Source organism: Alligator mississippiensis, chromosome 14 (genome assembly GCF_030867095.1).
Source record: "Alligator mississippiensis isolate rAllMis1 chromosome 14, rAllMis1, whole genome shotgun sequence".
Taxonomy (NCBI): domain Eukaryota; kingdom Metazoa; phylum Chordata; order Crocodylia; family Alligatoridae; genus Alligator; species Alligator mississippiensis.
The window spans coordinates 41060175-41081708 of record NC_081837.1 but is presented as its reverse complement, the minus strand read 5'-3'; the positions used below and the strand labels follow the sequence as shown (position 1 = coordinate 41081708).

The window sequence follows — 21534 nt, the reverse complement described above, 5'->3', positions numbered from 1 at the left end:
CTTTCAGCAGGTCAGGAGCCACAAGGTAAGTGCCTAACAAAAACCTCTCACTGCCGTGTCTTCTGTCTGTGCAAGCCGAGTCCCTTTGATAATCTGGCCGCTATGCCTCCCGGCGTCTGTAGGACCGCGTTGCTAGTGGGTGCAACTGGGTGAAACCTGGGGGAACAAAACATCCTGCAATAAATAGCGTGCGTTCAAGAAACTTGAAACTGTATGTGGCACAGGTGGCTTTATCTCCTTCCAGAGGATGGCAAGCTGTTCTGCGTAGGTGGGTGGGAACATGCCGGAGAGGTGGAGAGCCATTATTTCTGTTTGAGATGGGGAGATTGCCTCCCAGCCTGAAGTTTCGTCTTCCGCGTGCCGTGCCTGACCTGGCGTGAACGAAAACGCCCCGTTGAGGCCGGCTTGAGAAGCGGCCGCCGTCCAACAGAGGACTGCGTCGAGTTACGGCGTTACTCCCTAGAGCCGCTGATCCGCAGGGGTCTCTAAGCCCAGGCAGAGACGCGGGCAACAACTCCTTCGGCGCCGGACCCTTGAAGATCAATTGCAAAGGAGCCGTGTGTTGCGGCGATGTGCGGGTGGGCCGTTTTTAACGAGCTTCCGCACGAACGAGGGCGCTGTCTTTTCCAAGTGTTGAAGAGTTTGGGGGCTCCTTAAAACCCATGCTTTCAGGGAGGTTGGCGTCCGCCGTGAAGCAGGAGGTCGTCATCAGGACCCGAGCGAGCCTGATTATTCTGCGCAGACACTCGGCGTCCCTGGCGAGGACGCCGCGCCGCTCCCCGCACACAAAACGTTGCACCGTTTCGGCGGCAGGGCCTGGACAGTGGCTTTTCAGTGGCTGAAAGGCGGAGCGCTGCATCGGTGGCCGCCTTCGCACCACACCGCGGCATCGAGCTTAGCCAGGCCCCTCTTTGAGGGGAGCGCCCTTCTCTTCAACGGTGGCCCTGAGGTCAAAATAATCCACGAACAACGTGAGGTGTGAAAATGAATGATTGTGATTTCTGCACAAATGTACGAACTGCGCGTGAAGAACAACCGGGGAGCCTACTAGAGGCCTGTCTTGGTCCTATTAGACCAAAAACGTCCAATTTCTTTTTTTTTTCTCATCTAAAAGCTCGAAAGCTGCTTTTTCATCCAGCTGGGCAGCTGCTGGGCCCGCCCGCCTGCCAGCACACATGGCCTCCCCGCGGGGACTACACTTCCCAGGGTGCCTCGCGCAGGTGGAGAGGGGGAGGGCGGGAGCGGCCCGCTGATTGGCCCCTGGCGGCTGCCTCCCTGCGGTGCGAGCGCTGACTGGCCCGCGCGCGGGAGGGGCGGGGGCGGAAGCGTGGCGCTACGGCGGCCGAAAGGCTCAGCGCGGGGCTCCAGCCGCGGTCCCGCCATGTAACAACGGTGCCGCCGCCGCCGCCGCCTGCTCCGGGGCCTCCTCACGGGGGCGCCCCGCCCGGCCCGGCCCGGCCCCGGCGGCTCCGCGGAGGTGAGTGCGGCCTGGCCGCGGGGCGGGTCGGCGTGGCGCCGAGGCGGGTGCGGGCCGCCCCAGGAGCGGGGCAATGGGCTCGGGCTGCAGCTAGGAAAGTCGAGGCCGGGGAGGGTTTCTCCCGAGAGGTGGGGGAGGCTCCGTCCTTGGGGTCGGCTGCACAAAGCCGTGCCGGGATGAGGTCCTGCTTGGAGCAGATGCTGCGCTCCCTTCGCCTGCCTTGCCTGTGGTTTAGTTTGGCCGGGTTTGGTTTGGGGCTGGTGCTGCTTTGGACCCCCCCACCCCACCCCACCCCACCCCAGTGACCGTAACCGGCCTCCCTTGGCGTGGGCGCGAGGAGCCGTCCGAATCTGCCCGTAGCCCCGAACCGCCCGTTCCCGATGGATGTTTCTGTTGTTTTTGCCGGCCTGTTTATTTTTAGGGTCTTAGCTCCGGTTGGTGGAGAACGGTTGCTGTGTCGTCATGGCAACCCGGCGGAGTGTACTCTAAACATTATGGAAGGAAAACCCTTTTTTTTTTCCCCCCACCCCCGACCCGAAACGAGACTTCCACGTCGTTGTCGAGTTAGGGTCGACGTGGAGCGTCTCGCCTCTTTGTCGGGGGGTTACTCCACGGCTGCACCGTTCAGTTGTAAACGCGGCTGTCGTCCGCGTATCGCCTGTGATAACACCCCCCCCACAACACACACACACACACACACACACACACGCACACACACACACACAACTTTACATTGCAGACGAGGAGGATGCAAATATAATTTTCTCGGGCACAAATTGCTCCCGAATCTGTTCCCGCGACAGACGGGCGGTGCCACCTCTGCGCGCTCGCATCACTTAGGCAGGCAGCGTCGGGAACCAGAAAAGACCTCGAGGTTTTTTCGAACCGACGTAGGAGTTTAGCATTTAAAGAAAACCTAAGTGTGTTCCTTTAAGCCGGGTATCTCCTTGTGCGGTGTCCGAGTTGGCAGAAATGCAGGCTTTTTCCCCATGCCGGGCCCAGCGATCAAACAGCGACCCCGCTACTGCCAGAGGTGCAGGATCACACCCATTGCAGCAGCTGGCAGAAACCATATAAACCGATCCCTTGGCCCTCTTCAAACTGGAGTGGATGCTCTCTTTTTGTAGGTAAAAGTCAGCCTTTTTCAGGAGTGTGGAAGAAGTCATAGACCTTGGTCTCGTTCATGCTTTCTGCAAGTATGTCAGAAACCATTTTGGTCCATTCACTCCAGCAGCTAAGCACTCCTCAGCCTCAGGCTTAGCCAAGAAGTTATTAGTGGCTCATCTGCCATGTATGTGGTATTGTGATGAAACCCCCCTGCCCCCCCCATGGAAACGCTAGATTGCTTGGTAAAGGGCCTGGTTTTGGAGAGCACATCCCTGTTTTGAACACCTCTTCATGTGAAAGTTTGGAGATGAGGACTTGGAAGCTCAGGTTCGCTGTGTATTTGAAGTCGACTAAACTGTCAAATGAGAAGAGGTGAGGAGTGACAATGGTGGAGCAAGGCTTATTACAGCTGCATCTCCCCTGCTTCTGGCTGTGATTTCTCTTGCACTATTTTCCCGTCTGTCCCAGTGAACAAAGGTCAGCAGAGACCAGAGGTGCGGGAAGGCAGGAATGTTTAGCTTCTGATTCCTGCGATCTCTCCCTTCAGAGAGCGGCTTCTTGATTTTAGTGCTTAGATAGCAAAGTACACTTTCCGTGCTGGTTGGAAAGCTAACTAGTTTTTGGTTGGTTTTTTTTTTGCAGGGTGAGAGGAGGGGGATTTTACCAAAGTGTAGGTAGGGAATGTGAAAACATAGGTCTTCAGTTTAAGGTGCTGTTGACAGGAAATTGCTTACCTGAATTTTTACAGACTAGTTGCCTTCCTAAATAGCTCAAAGCTGAATTGTGGTTTGCCTACAAGAAAAGAGCTGAAGCCGGCAGAAGTTGTCCAGAGGTTGTTTAGGTACATGGTGCGTTTCAGGGAAGGGCTAAGCACTTGGGAGACTCTTGGACAATGTGGTGATCAGGAGGGTACAGGTACATCGCTCCAAGACTAACCCAAAGTGGAGTCTTGTATACGACGGCAGCAAGATCCCTGTGTTCTTCATGAAATGAAGAAGCCTTGAGACTTGGTAACCTGCGAAGAGCAGGAGAGTCTCTGAGGCTTGGGAGTATTCCTACAAAAGGATTAGCAATAACTGGATAATTTAGGAACTGTGCTAATCAAGTTACCTGCCTGGCTACACGTGATAGCCATTTAACTAAGGATTCCTCATCAGCAACAGTTTTCTGCAATCGCTTGCTCCCCTTGTCTAAGTTACAGGAGCGGAGGTTATTTTCCTAAGGGTGCGGAGTGGGAAACTGGGAGACGTGTAAATAAAATAACTTACTAACCTAAATACTGCAGTACATCTCCTTTATTGTCCATGTGTGTGGTTCCCCCTCCCCCCCACTCTTTCCTCTCTTTCTTGCTTGTATTACTTTATCTCTGAGCCTCTTGAAGGCTAAGCAAGTCTATTTGCGCATGCACATGTGTGCATGCTCCCCCTCTCAGAATGGTGAAGGCCTTGCCTAAATGAGGGTATTACATGAGCGTATGAACAAGGCAAATTAACGTTCCCTACACCCACACACATCAGGTCACAGTAAGCAATGCTCCAGGGAACAAACTTGCTGTGCAGCGGAGTAATGCAAAATCTCTTGCCCTCCATGAAGTAGCTCTGTGCAGCAGTGAGCTTGTTCCAAGGAGGTACTGGGTGTGATGCAAGTTGTGTGCGGTTGCAAGGAACTTATGGTGCTTTTTGCCTGCTCTCCTCTTTCTTCCCTTCGGTCTACCCATTGTGGCCAGCATGTTTACTACAGTGACAGATAGGGATACTGGATCTAGTGGAGTTGGAGTGAAGGTGAGATTTAATGAAGTGGCATAAATCAAGCTCCAGAGAAGTTCAAAATGAGTAGTTTAAGGTGAGAAGCAAAGGCTTCTTTTTTTTTTTTCCTAGTTGTATCCATTATTGGACCAACTCTGTGGTTGGGAGAGATGTTGACAAACTTTGGGTACTCCAGTTCAGACCTGAAGAGGGGTGCCCTGTACTGGAAAGCTTGGCTGATCACTCTCCCAACCATGCAGGTGGTTCAGAAACAGGCATCACCAAAACAACCCTAGCTTCAGTCATTTCCTGGACCAGAGCTACGCCATCACTCCCACTCTGCTGGTGTTTGAAGTGTTTGTTTAGAGCAGCTACAGCAGACCTCCGTCAGCTGTGCGGCAGACTAGGCTGCTCTGTGGGCGTTGCGTACAAACGGAAGGTGAAGACACGTTCCCCTTCTGCGTTTTCCCCCCACCCTTTGGCAAATGCATTACAAGATGCAGAGCAGCTCCCAGGTCTGCCCAGGTAGCCAGCGCTCTCTCCTCTTCAACTACGGCAGGAGAAAGATCACCATGCTCATAAAAAGCACTGTTGCATAATTTCTTAGTTTGTCTGCGCTTATCTCTTGGAGACTTGCTTGAGGGTAACATTGTCCAGGGTAAGGATAGCTTGTGTACTTAACTGGTTTAGGCATGGGAAGTCAGAACAGGCCGCTGAACACCCAGCCGTGTGTGTGTGTGGGGGGGTGGGGGAAGCTTAACCAAGGGGAAGTAGTTCAGAGAGCCCCTTATTGCAAATGCACCCAGGGAAAAAGAGATGGGAACGCTGCTCCCAATTATGCACTGGGGTTGGAGACTGGAAGTGAGACCATAGGTACCTGTACCCTTTGTGCCTTTTCTTTGCTCATCTGTAGTGCTGTGGCCCATCCAGAGAGTGAGACCAACACATTTCTGAACAAGAAGAAAGGCAGGAGAGAATCTGTCCCAGGGGCTGTTGAATTCTTCCCATGGGGGAGGGTTTGTTTTTTGGGAGTTTTCTCAGAAAACTGAAACGGGGTGTCTGACCCCAAAAAGGGAACATGCTGCAGACAGGGTGAATGTGAGCAGCTCTGCTGGGCACCTGTGACAGACACCAAGCACTTCAACCCAGCCTGGCCAAGTCCTGAAAACCCTGCAGAACACGAGATGCTGCGCTTACCTGTCTGCTCTTCCTGTAAAGCAGTGACCCCGCAACACGATGGAGAAGCACTCTGGTCCCCACCCCCTCCAGGACTTCTTGAAGACTCCTGGGTTTGGCCATGTTGGATTCCTTTGCCTTCCAAGCTTGTGCTTCACTTTCTGTTCAGGCAGCAGTGTTACCTGTGGTTTATGTTAACACACGTTCATTTGGGTAAAACCAGCCAAAAAAAAAATTGAGATAAAGCTGAAGCCATAAATGACAGAATATCCCCCTGTGGTTTCACATCCCAATAAAGCACGTACTTCTTCCATTACAGGCCAGCTATCCCAGGACTCAGAAAGAGCCAAACTCATCCCTGATCATGTTTCCTGGACTGATGGTTTACTTTGTAGGGACCCTCTTTTCCTTCTTCTCACAGCCACTGTGCAAAGCAGGAGGCATCTGCCACATTAAGCACACACTGATGATGTTTAACAAGGAAAGCACTCTGGGCAGGCATATGGAGTGGAGTGGGTGTCCTTTTTGAGTCTGTTAACTCTAATTGCAGCAATTTAACTAACTAGGTTGGGGTAACACCCCAGTAATACACTTTTAAGCGTGCGGTTGGGCAAGTGTTCTTCAGAAAGAGGTGAAACGAACTGGTCCCTGCCCTGAGGCACCTATTTGAAACTGGAATGCCGAACCCTGTGTGAGCTGTCAGCAGTAATCCTTTTACAGGGCTGAGTAAATGCTACGCCCTGACATGCAGACTGTCTCCTCTCTTCCTTATATAGGGCTGCCTTCTGGTGCATGTGCGGATATGCACGGGGCAGTTAAGAGATTGGAATAAAAAACTTGCTCGCTAAAGTACGAGCTGGCAGTTCTGGCTGAATCTTGTGTTCACCTGAGCAGGTGCGTGCATGGATCTGAGACAATCCTGGCACCATTTCACCTGCCCAGGCATTGTTGGGTGTAGCTCCGTGAATTCCTACACATGTGAGCCACGTCCAGATGTTACTGTGCTAGATGTCACCTGAATATACGCTGTTGCTTCTGGCTCTCTCCCAGTATACTTCTTTGTAAGGATTCTGCTAGTCTGGAATAAGAGCAGTATGGGGTTTTTTTGATTTTGCTTGGGTCACATTGAAAGGAATTTAAGTTAAATCAAAAAAGTCACTTCAGTTCCAGACTAAGAGCTCACATATACAATTTTCTGTTTAACTTATAGCTTAGCTTTTACAGTGTGCTGCATTTAAATACATAGTTTGGAGATGAATAGCTATGCATTTACCTGGACTCTGCATTTATCCCAGCCATTGTAAACCATAAACCTTAACTGAAATAGCCTGCACTCAGTTTCTGACACATCCTTAAGGCTCCTTACCTTGTTTGAGTGCTTTAGGCCTCTGGTAGCAGCCTTGAATTTCGTGGGGCCTGGTCAGCTCCAGGCTGCTTTAGTTGCCTTGGAGTCGCAGGTTCCTAGTTCGTTGCTCCTGTTATACAGTTTAAGGCCCTGGGTTCCCTTACGGGGAGTTCCCAGCAGAGGAGTTCCCATGCCCTTAACCAGCGCACAGATAGCAGTGCCTCTTATAGTGTCAGCAACAGGCAACACATTGGGGCTGGTGCTGGGTTATGCGCTTAAATCAATGATGCACTTCAGATAACCTATAAGTGGGATCCGCTGTTCCTCTGTAGACCAGTCCTGCTTCCCATCTCTGGCTGCAGGTCTGCAAACAAGTTATTTTGGGACAAGCGAGAGCTGGGGGTTGTGGGTATAATAAAGAAATGGGATTTGAATGGAGAGAGACCTGGGGCTCAAGACCTTTTCTGTGAATAAGGAGCAGCGGCATGTGAATACTGGTCTGTGACGTATCTCTGTTCTTGCGAACTGTAGCTGCGACTTACCATTTCTGCCCAAAGATCAAGAGTTGGGAAGTAAGAGGGAGAAGAGGAGGAAAAAGTGGGTGTGGGGTTTTGTGTATGTGTGTGCACTGTTTCTCAGGAGGCAACACAAGTCAGCAGAGTGTGAACATAGAGCGATTTAGAAATCTTTTTTTTCGCTAATGACTCAATGCGACTTACCCAAAGTGACCCAATTTAGTTAAATGAGGTTAAATATAGCCCTTGTGAAAAAGACTGCCATGTGGGAGGCGGCAAGGCAGCTGGCTTCTAGGCTCTCATTTCTGCAGGGAACATCTTCCACAGCTGGTGACTAATAATTTTGACTTCTGCTCCCTTGGGGAATAATATCCCTACGCTTAACCCATGCGACAGAAATGTGGGGAAAAGTGCTCTTAATAGCCCATCGCCTGTCTCGTTTCAGCTCACTGCTATGGACAGTGCTATCACCCTGTGGCAGTTCCTCCTCCAGCTCCTCCAGGAGCCCCGGAACAAGCACATCATCTCCTGGACCTCCAACGACGGGGAGTTCAAGCTGCTGCAGGCGGAGGAGGTGGCCCGGCTGTGGGGGATCCGCAAGAACAAGCCCAGCATGAACTACGACAAACTCAGCCGTGCGCTCAGATACTACTACGTGAAGGTAACGGGGCCCCTTCGTCCACCTCGCATCCTTATCCACGTTGCTCCTAGCTTCTGCCTAAAGCGCTTTGCTTCCTTTCTGATTCCCTTCAAGGAGATAGGTGTCAGCGTGGATTAAGGGAGGTGTCCTGATTTTTCTTCGTACTCGGCATATAACACTAGCTGCAGAATAGAGAATGAGTTGTCTCGAGCTCCGAGTTGCTTCTCTTATGTTGCTAATGCTCTTGATTCTGGTTGCCTGTTAAAAAATCTTGCTCTTTGATACCACCCATGCTTTGAAGAAAGGCTTGAAGCAGCTGAAGCAGAATTATACCAGCGGGTAGTGACCTTAATGCAGTAACCTCTCAGTAAGTGGTTTATCCCACAACTGTTCTTGTGTGGGTGTAAGAGATAAGAAAATAACACCCAGTTCCTGAGGTAACTGTGAGCTTGTAGCAGGTGGTGTGCTGCTCGGAGCTTATTGTTGCTGGAACAGCACAGTTTCCTTAATCTGTTCTTGTATTAAAAACTCTTCAGTACTCAGTAATTGTTATACAATAAGTAAGAATCCGCTTAGGCCGCTAATGCGTGTGCAGAGTTTCAGTAAATACCACAACAAATGGTAAAAAATGCTGCTTAGATGTATTGAACTAACTGTTAGCTAGCATTCAGTTCAGCTTAATGCTCCAGCTTCTTATTTTTAAACCTCTTAGAAAAGAGGCAAAAGAAAATGGGCGGTCACAGTTGAATACTTAGGTCCTGATTCTGCAGGTGCTTGTGCCAGATCGTAGCCTGGGTTAGATGATGCCCACTGCACTTTTGACTTTGATACTGGTGATTGGTGGGTTTTAACCTGCCACTGTTCTTTCCTGCTAGTCAAGCTCCTTTACAGGGTTTTTAGGGGAAATGGTTAGGCAGCTTTCAGGCCATTTGTTGTTAACGCATTTTAGATATGGTTCAGCTCCTGCTGTCGGGGCCTGAGTGGGGCACTCTAGAAATGAGAAGAGGTAAGAATCACAATGTTGGAATTGCAAGCAATGCTGTCCCCCCGCAGTCAGTTTTGGGGAAGGGCTGAACCTTGTTTTTTGTGCCCACAGAATATCATTAAGAAGGTGAACGGACAGAAGTTTGTATACAAGTTTGTGTCTTATCCGGAGATTCTGCACATGGACCCGTTAGTGGTGGGCAAGATCGAGGGAGACGCCGAGGTGGCAGGCTTTGCTGAGGTCAGCGGCACACCCAAGGACATGGAGAACTGCGGAAAAGAGAAGACCCAGTCTTGCGCAAAGTCGTCCAGCCGCAATGACTATATCCACTCGGGCCTGTACTCGTCTTTCACCCTTAACTCCCTGAACTCCTCCAGTGTCAAACTCTTCAGGTCGATCAAGATTGAGAATTCAGCTGAGAAACTGCCGGAAAAGAGACCTGCTCAGGATGCAACTGCCTCTGTCATTAAGTTTGTGACCATGCCCTCCAAGAAACCTTTGGCTGCTCCTCTTGTCTCGGCCCCACTGATGGTCTCACCCGCTCTGACTGTCCCTTCCATTTCCACCGTGTCTACCCTTCCGACAGGAACAGAAGAAGTTCTCCAGCCCTTGGAGACGCTTGTTCTACCTAAACTAACTGCTCCTGAAGCCCCAGCCCCTTTGCCAAACTTAACCACCAGCTTCACCCCAACTCCCCCTGTATCCTCCATTTCTCCCACTCTGCAGGTCCCTTCCCCTCCCCCGTCACCGCCCTTGAGCTCTAACCCAGACCTGGATATCGACACGGACATAGAGTCCGTGGCTTCCCAGCAGCTGGAGCAGTCCCAGAACCTCCAGCACCCATCTCCAGAGCCCGAAGAGCAGGATTTATCTATGCTGGATAAGGACCTTGCCAACCACTTCTCACGATCCAAGAAACCTAAAGGGCTGGAGCTCGCCCCTACTCTGGTCATCACTGGCAGCGATCCAAGCCCGCTGGGGATACTAAGCCCTTCTCTCCCAACTGCTTCTCTTACTCCAGCACTTTTTTCACAGGTAACCTGCCCTGTCCTTCCTATTAACATCTCCTGTTGCATTTTATAAGAGGAAGAGGCAATAGGTGGCTAACGAATAGCCGACGCTTGTGTTTGGACTCCTGAAACGGAGCACTGTATCCTTCTTTAAAACAAATCTGAAATGAGCCATCTAATGGGTTTGTGTCTTGGCATGTGTTCGGCAGTTCAGACCAAAGGTATCTTTATGGAGTTTGTTCCCTCTTCCCTTCATGCACTAAGGCAGATACTAATCGCCTTACTTGTTAAGTTCTTTGGTAAGGTGGCACGTTTAAAAAATCCTTCCTGGGTGACTAGGGGTTCTTTCCAAGGCTGTGTGGTACCCTTGTCTTTCAGCTGACTTCTGAAAACTTATTTTTAAGATGTTCGCTCAACCCAGCAGCCAACCTTTTAAGACAATGTTGACAAAAAGTACCGTGAGGGATGGCACAGTATGGGTAATACCTCTGTGTAGAAAAGGAAGGCTGGTTTCCTCATGGGGAATCTGGCTGTTCCCTTTCAGTGTTTTGTGTGGTTTGAGCCTCTTTCAAGTAATAAGCTGGGGTTAGGTGCTTTCCTTAAATTCGCTCTGTCAGAAACTAAACCTGCCAAAGATAAGGGAAGAGAAAGCCATTACACAATTACTCAGCCATTCTTTGTTAGATTCCTGAAAGTAGTTGGGTGTATGAAGAAAATCTGGAGGGCGCTCAGAAGTAGGATGCTAATTATTTTTGCTCTGGTTGCGTTTTTTTTGTTGCCACCTCAGGCATTTGGATATTAAGTGCCCGTTGATTTTTACACCATTTTGCTTACATTTCCAGAGCTGGTCTATGGAAGTTGTCTTCTCAATTCCAATGAGTGCATGCAACTGGGAGCCAGGTTTCATTTCTTCCCTCTGTAAAATAGGGATAATAAGCTCTCATTAGGGCGGTGATTCTCAACCAGGGTTTTGCGGGACCCTGGGGTGCCCATAAGATCCTTTCAAGGTTGTCATGGGTTGCCACCCAATGTTAGTCCTGCTAGGTGTGCACACATGTTGCAGAAGATAAACCCAGAGGTTTCCAATAGTATCCACAGCGTTAAATGCATTCTGACCTGTTTTGGTCTTTCTGAGCTCTTTGCAACAGAATTTTTTTTCTGTAGCTAACAGCTTCTGCCGGCACAGGCCTTCAAACCCCTGCCTCACACAGGCCTGTGCTGGCAGAAGCTGTTAGGTTGAATACAGTTTAACCAGCACTGGTGAACTTTTTCCGGTAATAGCTTGTGGTATTTGCTTGTGGTGAAGTTGTGATGGCTTTACTATACCAGGAGAAATCGCTGCTTAACTTGAATAGCAGCGTCCTGACTAGGAGCTCTTTACTTATCTAGTAGACTGGTAAAGACTTCCTAGTGTGGCACGTGCATATCATTACTAAGATAGTAGGACTTGATGTACAATATTCATGACTGTTGTGTGTATCTTGCAGACTCCCATCTTGCTGACCCCAAGCCCCTTGCTCTCCAGTATCCATTTCTGGAGTACACTCAGTCCAGTTGCCCCTCTCAGTCCAGCCAGGTTGCAAGGTGCTAACACCCTTTTCCAGGTAAGTGCCTGCGAGATTTGTGATGTCTTAGGAATGCAGGGAGGGGTACAGTTGGTCTAAAATGTTGATTGCAAGAGTATGCCAAATTTTTTGTTGTAAACTGCAGCAGTCTTGCCGCCAATCATTACCAGTATTTCCCAACTTTAATTACAAATTGGTTACTTCAGTTAATCAATAATAAAGGCATGTGTGGCCAGTAACTCCCAACTCTCCACCTTTGAAAGCTCCCTTTGCCTCAGAGGATAATTTTAATTATTCAACAATAGGAAGAAGCCCAGTGACTTCTGTTTTCCATCTCTCAACTTTGTTAGCTTTGGAGGGACAGTTCAAGCTCAGTGGAAGTTTACTTTCACTAATCTGCAACCTACACTCTAAATTTGGCGTTTCACTGGTTTAAATATCAAATACAAGCTTCCACTTTCCATGGGAATTGTTTCCATTGTAGATTGATTAGTTGGGACTCTAGCTTTTTTTAGTTTTGCTTTCCCCATCAAAATACACTAAACAAACATGCATAATCCCAGGAGCTGGTCTGCCTTGGAGAGATGTATATTTTGGGGTAATTAGGGTCACATTTCTGCCGTGTGGTCCCTGGCTTCCACACCACTCTAGCAATTGGAAATTTTGAGTCCATTGCATCTCGGATGGAGATTCTTAATGATCCTAATATGCTGTTAGGTTGCAGAAGTTGAAGGTACATCCCCTGTCTCAACTTAGAACAGGAATAAGCACACCTGTCGCTTGATTTCTGCTGAGATCAGCTTTGACACTTAATTGCTCATGTTTGGGATTTAGGTTTAACATTTCCATGGAGATGAAGGTTGCAGCTTGCATCCATTTAAAACTCCCTATCCTGACAATATATTTGTCTGCAGAGTCATCAGATTCCCTAGAGGCTAAATAACCTGTTAAGTAACTGAGGCATCATGTGGACGCTTGTTCCCCAGCACAGTTATTTGCATTAAAGAGCTGTGGATTGTGATTTGATTATTCGGGATCCAAGCTATCCTTGGTAGAGAGCTGACAGACTGTATCGCTGTCTGCTGCAGCTACATTGATAGTTCTGCTTGGGGTCACAGAGACCTGAGTGATCTTTAAGGTTCCCCTGCCTGGATGAGGGTTTGGAAAGGGGGAGGAAGTCAATAGACTTTCTCAAAGCCTTCAGGGCTTTGCCTTACACAAGGAGTCAGGCACAAGAATAAAGAGAAAATAAAAAAAAACAACAACCCAACTTCCCTAATTGTTTGATTTTTGTTTTTTAGTTTCCATCAGTGCTGAACAGTCATGGGCCATTCACTCTCTCTGGACTAGATGGACCTTCCACCCCTGGCCCATTTTCCCCAGACCTGCAGAAGACATAGCACATGACCTCACAGAAGGACAAATTGGGGAGCAAGGGAAAGAGATGACGTTCAGTGTAATCCATGTTTTTAAATGAGCAATTTATAATTCCACAGAGATGATAAGTAGACATGATTTTTGCCATTCCCAGCTAAAATGCCTTTTGCAGAATTCCCTTTTTTTTGAAGACTATCTTGGGAATGCACAGGGAAACGCCTTAATCGGAGTCCAGGCTCCACAGACTTTTCTCTCCCTCCTTGGTTAAGAAGACTTTTTTTTATTTTGCTTTGACTAAAGGGGGTTTCTGTCAGTGATGCAGTGACTGGATCTGCATTGATTGCAGCAGATGGTGTCAAAGAAGTCTCTTCTCTCTGACCCTGTAAACCCTTCGTTCTCCTGCCACTCCTGCTAGATGAGATGAAGAACAATTGTGAGCGAAGCTGGTATTCCAAGAAATGCGTGGTCAGAGGGTCTGAATGCAGCTCTTCTATGGGGCTGCCAACTGTCACATCCTCAAAACAGCTAACGTCCTATCTGCTGTAACAAAAAAAAATCTCATCTTACTGGGAGACATTTTAAAGGATGTACTTAGTGACAGGGTCAGTGAGAAGCGGACACTTTCTGGTTGTGGTTGTACACGGGCAGTCGGGCAGCGAGTCTGCCTCTCTGGGAAGTGGGTTGGTTGGCACTAACATGCCTCCATTCCCCCCCAGGCCTGGAGTGAGGAAGCAAGGCTTGGAGACAAAAGGGAATTTGCTTGGGGTGCTGGAATTGTTTGAATGCTAAGAGCCAGCTATTTCCTGGTCCTCCACATCTGCACAAAGCCTGTCCGTTGGCGGTGAGAAGGTTTTATGAGCGGTAGCTGGTTTCTAGGGGTGGGGGTTGTCTGGGTACTGGGTGAGGCTGCTGTCTTGCTGCTTGATGCTGCGTTGGAGACCTTAATGAGAAGGAACACTACGGTTCTGCTCTTTTCCTGCCAGTGTGGTACCCAAAACAGAAGAGCCTCCCCTCCCACTTGCCCCAGCTCTTGTCTCAGGTTCTGGTTTAGAGCTTTGCTTTTCATTTGAGCGGGTGTCGATAACCGAGACGCACGGATTTGGTGTATGGCGCTAGAGTAAGGAACAAAGAAAGCTGCATCAGTGTGAAGGTCCAGGCGTGCGTGGTCTCCAGGTGGCCCCTGTGGGGCTTGCCGTCAGTGTACTTGGGAGCTGTTTTTTAGTATTCGTGAAGTGAGATTTGCATCTGGAATGAAAACCTCCGACAGCCTTTTGTGGAGGAGCTGAGACAGGAAGGGAGAGTGTCAACCCTCTTGCCTCCTGCTCTCTGCCTCCTAATGGGATGTCTCAGGGTTTGGGCATTGGGATTTATACCCTTTCGGGTCTGTCATCCAGCAGCTGTCAGGCAACGGTTTCCATTTGCTGTCAATGTACATGCAATGACTTGGTGGCCTCAAATGACCTTTTGGCTAGCATGTCCACTGAAAATGCTGGAGGGCACCGCAGTGCCCTCTGATTGGCATCCTTGTTAGCTGTCTTAGATGCTGAAGACTGAATGATCATAGGAGTGGTTACTCCAGAGTGGAGGTGAGGGAGGCTTGCAGCGCTACTTTCTGTATCGCACCTGTCCTTTGGATGAACAGAGGACTTAAATCTCCAGGCCTTTCAATTTGGCACTTTTTGCAAGCTCTTAAGTGTGTGTGTATGTGTGTGTACATGTGCGCACCCGTGTGAGCGCTTCCCAGACTTAATGTGGTGCAAGTGGCCTGTTGTATTCTAGCATTGAAACGTAACCCCATATTGTTCATCTTTTAATACATCACCCTTGAGAATTGGATGTTAAACGCCCTTGCCCAAAACAAGTAAAAGAATATGCCTAGTGTCAGGGAGGGGCGGACAGTCAGCAGAAGTAGTGAGCGGCCTACTTTTTAAAGCACGTTACTGCTTCCAGTTTTGGACGTCAGCAGGTAGCGCTTAAAAGTCAAGCCCTTGGCTCTTAGCATGACAATGTGCAATATTCACTGGTTATTAAGGTAGTCATGCAGAAAGAAAGCTGCAGGTAGTAATTGAGAGCAAGCATCTGGGATTCGTGGGTTTACATGTAGTGGCTTATGTGCCTGCTCTAAAAAAGAAGTGTGTGTGTGTGTGTGTATGTCTGTGTGTGTATATAGGTGTGCACGTGTGTATAGGTGTGTGTATATCTATATATCTATCTAGATATATAGATATAGATTTATATATAATCTATATATAATTAGCAGCACTTTTGATGGTTGTATTAGGCTGGCCAAGTTTATGCCCAGTAAGTGTGATGCCTGGAGGGTGGCATTGCAGAATAAGGATTCTGTTTTTAAAAAAAAAAAGTCACGAGCACTAGAGTTGTAGCTTGATTGCTTCCCTCTTCCTGTGCCCCTGAAGGCAAGCCAAGGTTCTTTGTTTAAAGTATGTCTGTGTGTAGGTGTGTGCACGCACTTTCTCACCTACCCTTTTTTTTGTGGGTTATAAAATTTTCAGTATGTGTGCGCAAGAGAACTAATCGCAAGCCCATTTTGGCAAGTCTTTAGTTTTACTTGGTCCAGTAGAGCGATGCCATCTCTGCAACTTCAGCGGGAAGCGTGGCCACGGTGGGTTCGGTAGTGCACTGGCTGAGACGGGGTTGGGGCACTGTGGTGTTTTGACTGTTGGGGAATAACGTCTTCATTGAAAGTTACTTTGCCACTCTTGGCATTTTCTGCTTCCTGACATACCATTGAGAAGACTCTGGTCCCCTGATCACTGCTGAGAAAAAAATCTCCTTTTTAGAGCTGTTCGGTCAGCAGGTATCCTTGGATGGCAGCAGGCAGAGGTGACTGAGGAGAGGCTAGTTTGCTTAGCTTTTCCCCATCACGACTTCCCAGATCACTATTAAACAAGTGACTTGGTCTTGTACATGTTGCCTCATTAGTGAGAGAGCTTGTAAACACACGCTTATTGACAAGGCCACGACTGCCAGCGGTTTGGGATAGGAACATTCCTGACAACACGTGGTGTAGGTTTAACTTTCTGTGAGTCTCTACTACCCTCCCAGCTTCCTTCAGGGTGATCTTGCGGTTCTTGTTACTTGTTCTTAATAAGGGGCTTTTATTTTATTTAAAGCTTTATCGTGCCATTGTGCATTGTTGGCTAAAAGGTAATAAAAATGGCTATTGCAGTATGTTGCAGTTGCTGCTGCATAATAACCTTGCAGAGTCATGGAGCTTTCACTGCTGCCGCCTCTGCCATATCCGCTCCTTTCTTTTAGGAGGCTTGAATCTCCCACCGCTTTCCCTGCAGCTGGAGATGGGCACCCTGAGGGAGGTGGCGTATGTGGCATAATCTACCGCTAGAGGAATCCGATTTGTTCCGGATCCACTTGCCCGCAGGAAGGGCAATCCCAGTCCGAGGGAGGCAGAAGGGAATGTAGAAGGAGGTTGTCTGTTCAGCAGAAGGGCCACTTGAGACTGTATGCTCGTGTGAAAATTGGTCTTCAGAGGTAGTTGCTGAATCTAGTTCTCGTGCACCGTCCTTAGTTTGGGTTATGTTTTGCAGTCAATTTGGAAGCAAGGAAAGATTGAGTCCTTGAATTCCAGAATTCTTGATTATACACCAAATATCAAAGGGCTTTGACATCAGTGCATTTCTGAATGGGATGTGCATTGTGAAGGGCCTTGGCATTCAGGGACTTGGGATAATTTCTCTCTCTGCTACAATTTCACAGCCTCAGAGATATCTAGCACGTACACTCTTTTTGGCCTTTGTTTTTGTTCAGTTTAACCTCAGTGACAATCACTCGTATGCATATATCTTCCTTTATGCAACACAATCACTTTTCAAAACCAGGGCCATGTGTTACCCTGGCAAGGATCTCTCTCGTTCATTCACTTTACTGCAAGCACTTCTGCAACAGATCAAAATTTTATACGAGGACTTGATTAAAGTAAGTCTGTAATTCTCTGGGTGAAGGCAAATGTAGAACTCGGATCCACTCAAGTGAGGTTTTCCAGTGCTGCGTTCCAGTTCTGATGATCTAGTGGGTATCCCTATCACTCATGTATCTACTTTTTAATGATCTTTTTTGCTACTATTTTTATAGCATTTTTATATGTAATCACATTTTACTATACAATTTAACATTTTATTTTCAGTTTTAATATGTGCTTGTTTACAAGATACATCTCACGTGTATCGCAAGGCTAGTTTGGTAAGTGTCCAATAGAAATCAGACTATTTCAGTAGCTAATGAATGTTGTCAAGATTGACAGACGTTCACATTTGATTATTTGGGTTTATGGGTCTCTCAAAGAATTTTGCTCTGTTTCTTTCCTTGGTTTTCATGCATAAGACATCCGTATAGTTTGGGGTCTCTGAGACATGAGGTTTGTGTGCTTTATCTTGCCTAAAAGAAATGGAGAACTCTAGAACTCTTGGTTCGGAGATGATGGGTTTTTGTGGTTTCTTAGTTGATCTAATAAGAGGTATCATCTCTGAACCAAGAGTTCTAGAGTTTTGCATTTCTTTTCATCTCACGGCTACCAAATCCATCCCATTATCTTGCCTAAAGAAGGAGGCACAGTGCACAGCTTGCCTGTTGGAGAGAAACCCCAGGACCCATCCTGCAGCAGCAAGGTTGAACTTCCATCACTCACACAACCGTGGTCTTTGGGAAGTTGATTCTAGATACTTTAAAAAGGTGCAGTAGGATCTGCTCAAAAGAGGCAGCCTAGTGAAATGGTTTTAACGGTGATTTAATGTAGTGATGGTGAATGCAATGGCTGCTGCTTATTTTGAAGGGGGCTGACAAAATTTCTGTTTCATGTGGAAGCATTTGGTCAGTGCTAGGGGGATAAGTAATGGTTAACATGTACGATGGCAAATACCGTGGCAGTCAAAGGAGGATTTCAAGAGGACAAGCAGTGACCAGTGTTTTTATACTTAGGGTTTTAATGCAGTTCTTTCACAAAGTCTCTTGGTTGGATATGAGCTCTTGGCTCACGGGAGAGAGCTGGCTGGTTGAGGGGATTCCCGGTCGCATCGCATCGTGGTTACGTTTGAGACGGTTATTTTTTGTCGGCGTTCTTGAAGGCTGGTTCTGGACAGGAGGGTCCTTGTGAGTGTATTCCTCCTCCCCTATTTACCAACTTGTAGCGCACCCCAGAGCCGTTGTAGCTGCAGGAAGGAAAGCAGCATTGCACTCTGCCTCGTGCATCATCAGCAGACTCGCCGCTTGAATTTCTTGGCTGTCTCTCTGGTGCCATGTGAAGTGGAAAGAACAGAACTTGATCTTCAGATAGCCAGAGCCTGACGTTAGAAATGCTGTGGTTTTGTCTTGTACAACGAACAGTATGACATGGGAGGGACACATTCCATGTGGGATCTTGATCCTCTTTACAGGACAGGTTTCCTGACCATAACAATGCTTTAAACTGTGGCAACAGGTAAGGAAAAAGAGCAAAAAAAACTTGCAGACTATTAAGTTTCCCCTCCCTCATGACGGTTAAGATGGGATATCAGCCTTTAACTCAGATGGTTCTACAAAAGCCAGGAAAATAACTCATTTGATTATTAGACTTCCTTTCAACCTCCCATCAAAAGAATGGAAAATATGTCAGCTGATTGATGGCTACTCCAGCCACCTCGGTAACTACACAGTTTTTGACAGCTTAGGGACTTGGTCTTGCTTTTTGTACATGTTTAATTGAGACTGGAAGAACTTTGTACTTACGGAAACGCATCCGACACACACACGTGCACACACGCACACTTTTTGAGGGACATAGATTCGTTCTCTATTAGTTTCCAGACTTGTAGCAGGTAATGTCTAAAATATATATTGAGGATAAGTACTGCACTTTTGCAGTTGCCACTTTTTAAGGGTTTTGCACATTTGAAGTTTTGTGTGTTTAGTAGAAAGCAGAACTGAAATCCATTTTGCTATGTTACATATTCAATGCTTGCCAATTTAAAAAAAAAATAATTTTTTTTTAAACATCTGATCTGATGTAAATCTTCCAGAAAGTGTCTTAAAGTGGTTTGATGCTCATGGAACTTACTTAACCAAAATTAAGTTGCTTCTTTTAAAACTTAGAAAAATATTCTCAGTTGAGACTTTGCAGAAGAAGCTTTAATTTCGGCAGCATCATTCTGAACCTCCGGAGCACAGGGGGCTCGTAATGATGACACTGTCTTCACTGTAAGTGGTGTGGACAGGAAAAATATGGCAGGTATTCAGTTGTAGCCCTGTTCGGTCCTTGAGCAGTACTTTAGAGTAGCACTATACTGGTAACTGGAAGCTCAAATTGTCAGGCTTTTTCATAGAGGAAGGTGTTTTGGACAGCCTCTGCATGGTTTCTGAACTTGTACTGTGTGTGTTTGGGGGTGGTGGGGCAGGGGGTGGGAGTGGGTTAAAATGCCCAGTTTTGCTTGTAGGCGCCTTGAGATGTTTGTAATTTTTGGGGCTAGTACGTCTTCAATCTTCAGGCGTTGAAACCGCTTTATAGACTTGTGTTGACTTTTTGTTCTGCTGTTGTTCAGTTGCACAAAGTTTTATATAAGATGTACTAGATTCTGATGTTAATTCTCTGTAAACGTTGTTGAGGTTGTACATTGTAGTAAGAAACAAGAAAAATAGTGGTATTCTAAAGCTCCCTTTGAAAAAACTCGTTTGTATTTCTATTGCAGTGTTACCAGATGGCCTTATGTACGTCACAGTGCTTTGTGATAGGTACAGTAGCACATTCTAATGCTCTTTCTCCCTTACCTTTTGTGTTTATAGCAGAGATGTATATTCTTAGCGATAGAGATGAATAAAGAAGAAAACTGTATAGTGATGTGTACAGCGAGGACTGAGGACTGGTTATCTCCATGGGCTTGTATCAGGGCAGCCAGAAATGCTCTAAGGCGGGGAAACAGCTCCGATCAGGGATAGTTAACGAGCAAGAGACTTTGGGAAGGCTGAGAATCCGGGCGCTGATGCCATCTAAATAGAGTTGGCGAGATGTCAGTAAACCGAACAGCCACCCTGACTTCAGGGCAGTTACTCTGACTTCCACCACCTTAGAAGCTGGCTCTGTAGGTTTTTTGCTTTAATCTAAAGGGCTCAGTTGAAGGGGGTGCAGTGTTTGACATGTGGGGGTGCATCAGGAATCTGATCAGCTCCGGTAACATCATGCGGTTCCTTCTCTGTACTTTTTTAAAGTGCAGGTCGACTTTGCAAAGTGACTTTAAATGGGAGTAATAGGACAAGCATCGGCTCAGTGAAGCTTTTCAAGTTTTGCTTTATTTACAGGGCTTAAAACCCCCCCAACCCTTTTGCAACCTCAGATTGGAAGGTGGAGCTGGGTGCTTTTCACCTTGTGGCCGCGTACACCAGCCCGGCCCCAGGGTTTTCACTGATAGTGAACTGGTGCAGCACAAGGCCAGCTGGTGTCCTCGAACTTGATTTTTAAACTCGGAGTACAATCCGGTTTGCTCCCTGTGACTCAGCTGGCTGTGTAGAGCCAAACATTAGTGACTGAACATATTTTTTTCCCCAAATTCAGGATCTGGGGCATGGGAAACGGATGCCATTTTCAGTTATTCTTTCTAGACTAGAATAGCACTTTAATTTTGTACTGAGTCAACTGCTAAAGCCAATTTCTGCTGCATCCGAGGCTTGTTCTATCTCTCAGTGTTGGATAAATATGGCAACCTTGCATTGTCCTGATGCTCTGATTACACTAGGATAAAGGTAACTGGGGAGAAAGTAGTTTCTCAGTCTCTCTCTTATTGATAACTGTACCTTCTATAATATCCAGTATCTTAATGCCATTGTGTTTAAAGGAAAACAATGCTGGTATGTAATGCAAGTGCATAAATAGCCAAAGTTTTGAATAACTGTTCAGTGTTACTAAACTGCTTTTATTTATCCTCCCAGCATAAGAGATTAGGGAGACCTTCAGCATGTTAAAATGCCATTAAAATTCATCAAGATATAATTTTACTCCATTTGGGTCCTGGTAGAGCAGGTACTAAGCTCTCCAAGTGGATTTTGACAAGGATTTGGAGGGCCAAATTAGTCTTAAACTCTTAAGCTACAGGATCAGTCTCTGAGGAAGTGCCATGTGATGACGCTGCAGGTTTTAACCAATATTGTTTTAAAGGTCCATGTGCTGGGTTTTGTACATGTAAACATCATGAAGGTCTTTCCTGAGGAATCAGGTGATTTTTTTTTTTTCTATGGCTTCAAATTTTGTGCAAAAAAAACAAAATTTAAATGTACGAATGTACGGCAATCTTTTTTTTTAAAAATGGGGGGGGACTGGTTAAAAGAACTATTTTGTGTAAGAACTGACAGAGGGGTTTGCTTTGTATAATAATGCAAGCTGGCTTTAAAAAGCATTATAGCGAATTTATTCAAGTCAGTCATATGTTAAGAGAGATGTGCAACCAGACATGCAAAACAATTGTATTTTTTTAAATAAATATTTTTAACAAAAGTTCCTGATCTTGCTGCTCTTCTCTCCTGTAGAGGAAACTGAGAGTTACAGGTGCAGCAGAGACAATACAGTTAGCACCCTGATCACAAGAGTGCTCCTCA

General features: G+C 47.0%; 1 protein-coding gene across 1 annotated transcript; it reads left to right on the top strand.

Moving 5' to 3' along the window:
- Positions 1 to 1360: 1360 nt before the first annotated feature.
- Positions 1361 to 21433, top strand: ELK4 (ETS transcription factor ELK4). Its single transcript, XM_019477252.2, has 5 exons — positions 1361 to 1477; positions 7811 to 8026; positions 9102 to 10025; positions 11488 to 11604; positions 12867 to 21433. The coding sequence occupies exons 2-5, from the start codon at positions 7820 to 7822 to the stop codon at positions 12963 to 12965; spliced, it is 1347 nt and encodes a 448-aa protein (XP_019332797.1). The 5' UTR covers positions 1361 to 1477; positions 7811 to 7819; the 3' UTR covers positions 12966 to 21433.
- Positions 21434 to 21534: the final 101 nt, after the last annotated feature.

Bases quoted from the DNA above. Each gene is read 5' to 3' on its own strand.
- ELK4 (XM_019477252.2), top strand. From the start codon at position 7,820: ATGGACAGTGCTATCACCCTGTGGCAGTTCCTCCTCCAGCTCCTCCAG. The intron at 8,027-9,101 runs GTAACGGGGCCC...TTGTGCCCACAG, and splicing joins TCAGATACTACTACGTGAAG to AATATCATTAAGAAGGTGAA. The intron at 11,605-12,866 runs GTAAGTGCCTGC...TTTGTTTTTTAG, and splicing joins GTGCTAACACCCTTTTCCAG to TTTCCATCAGTGCTGAACAG.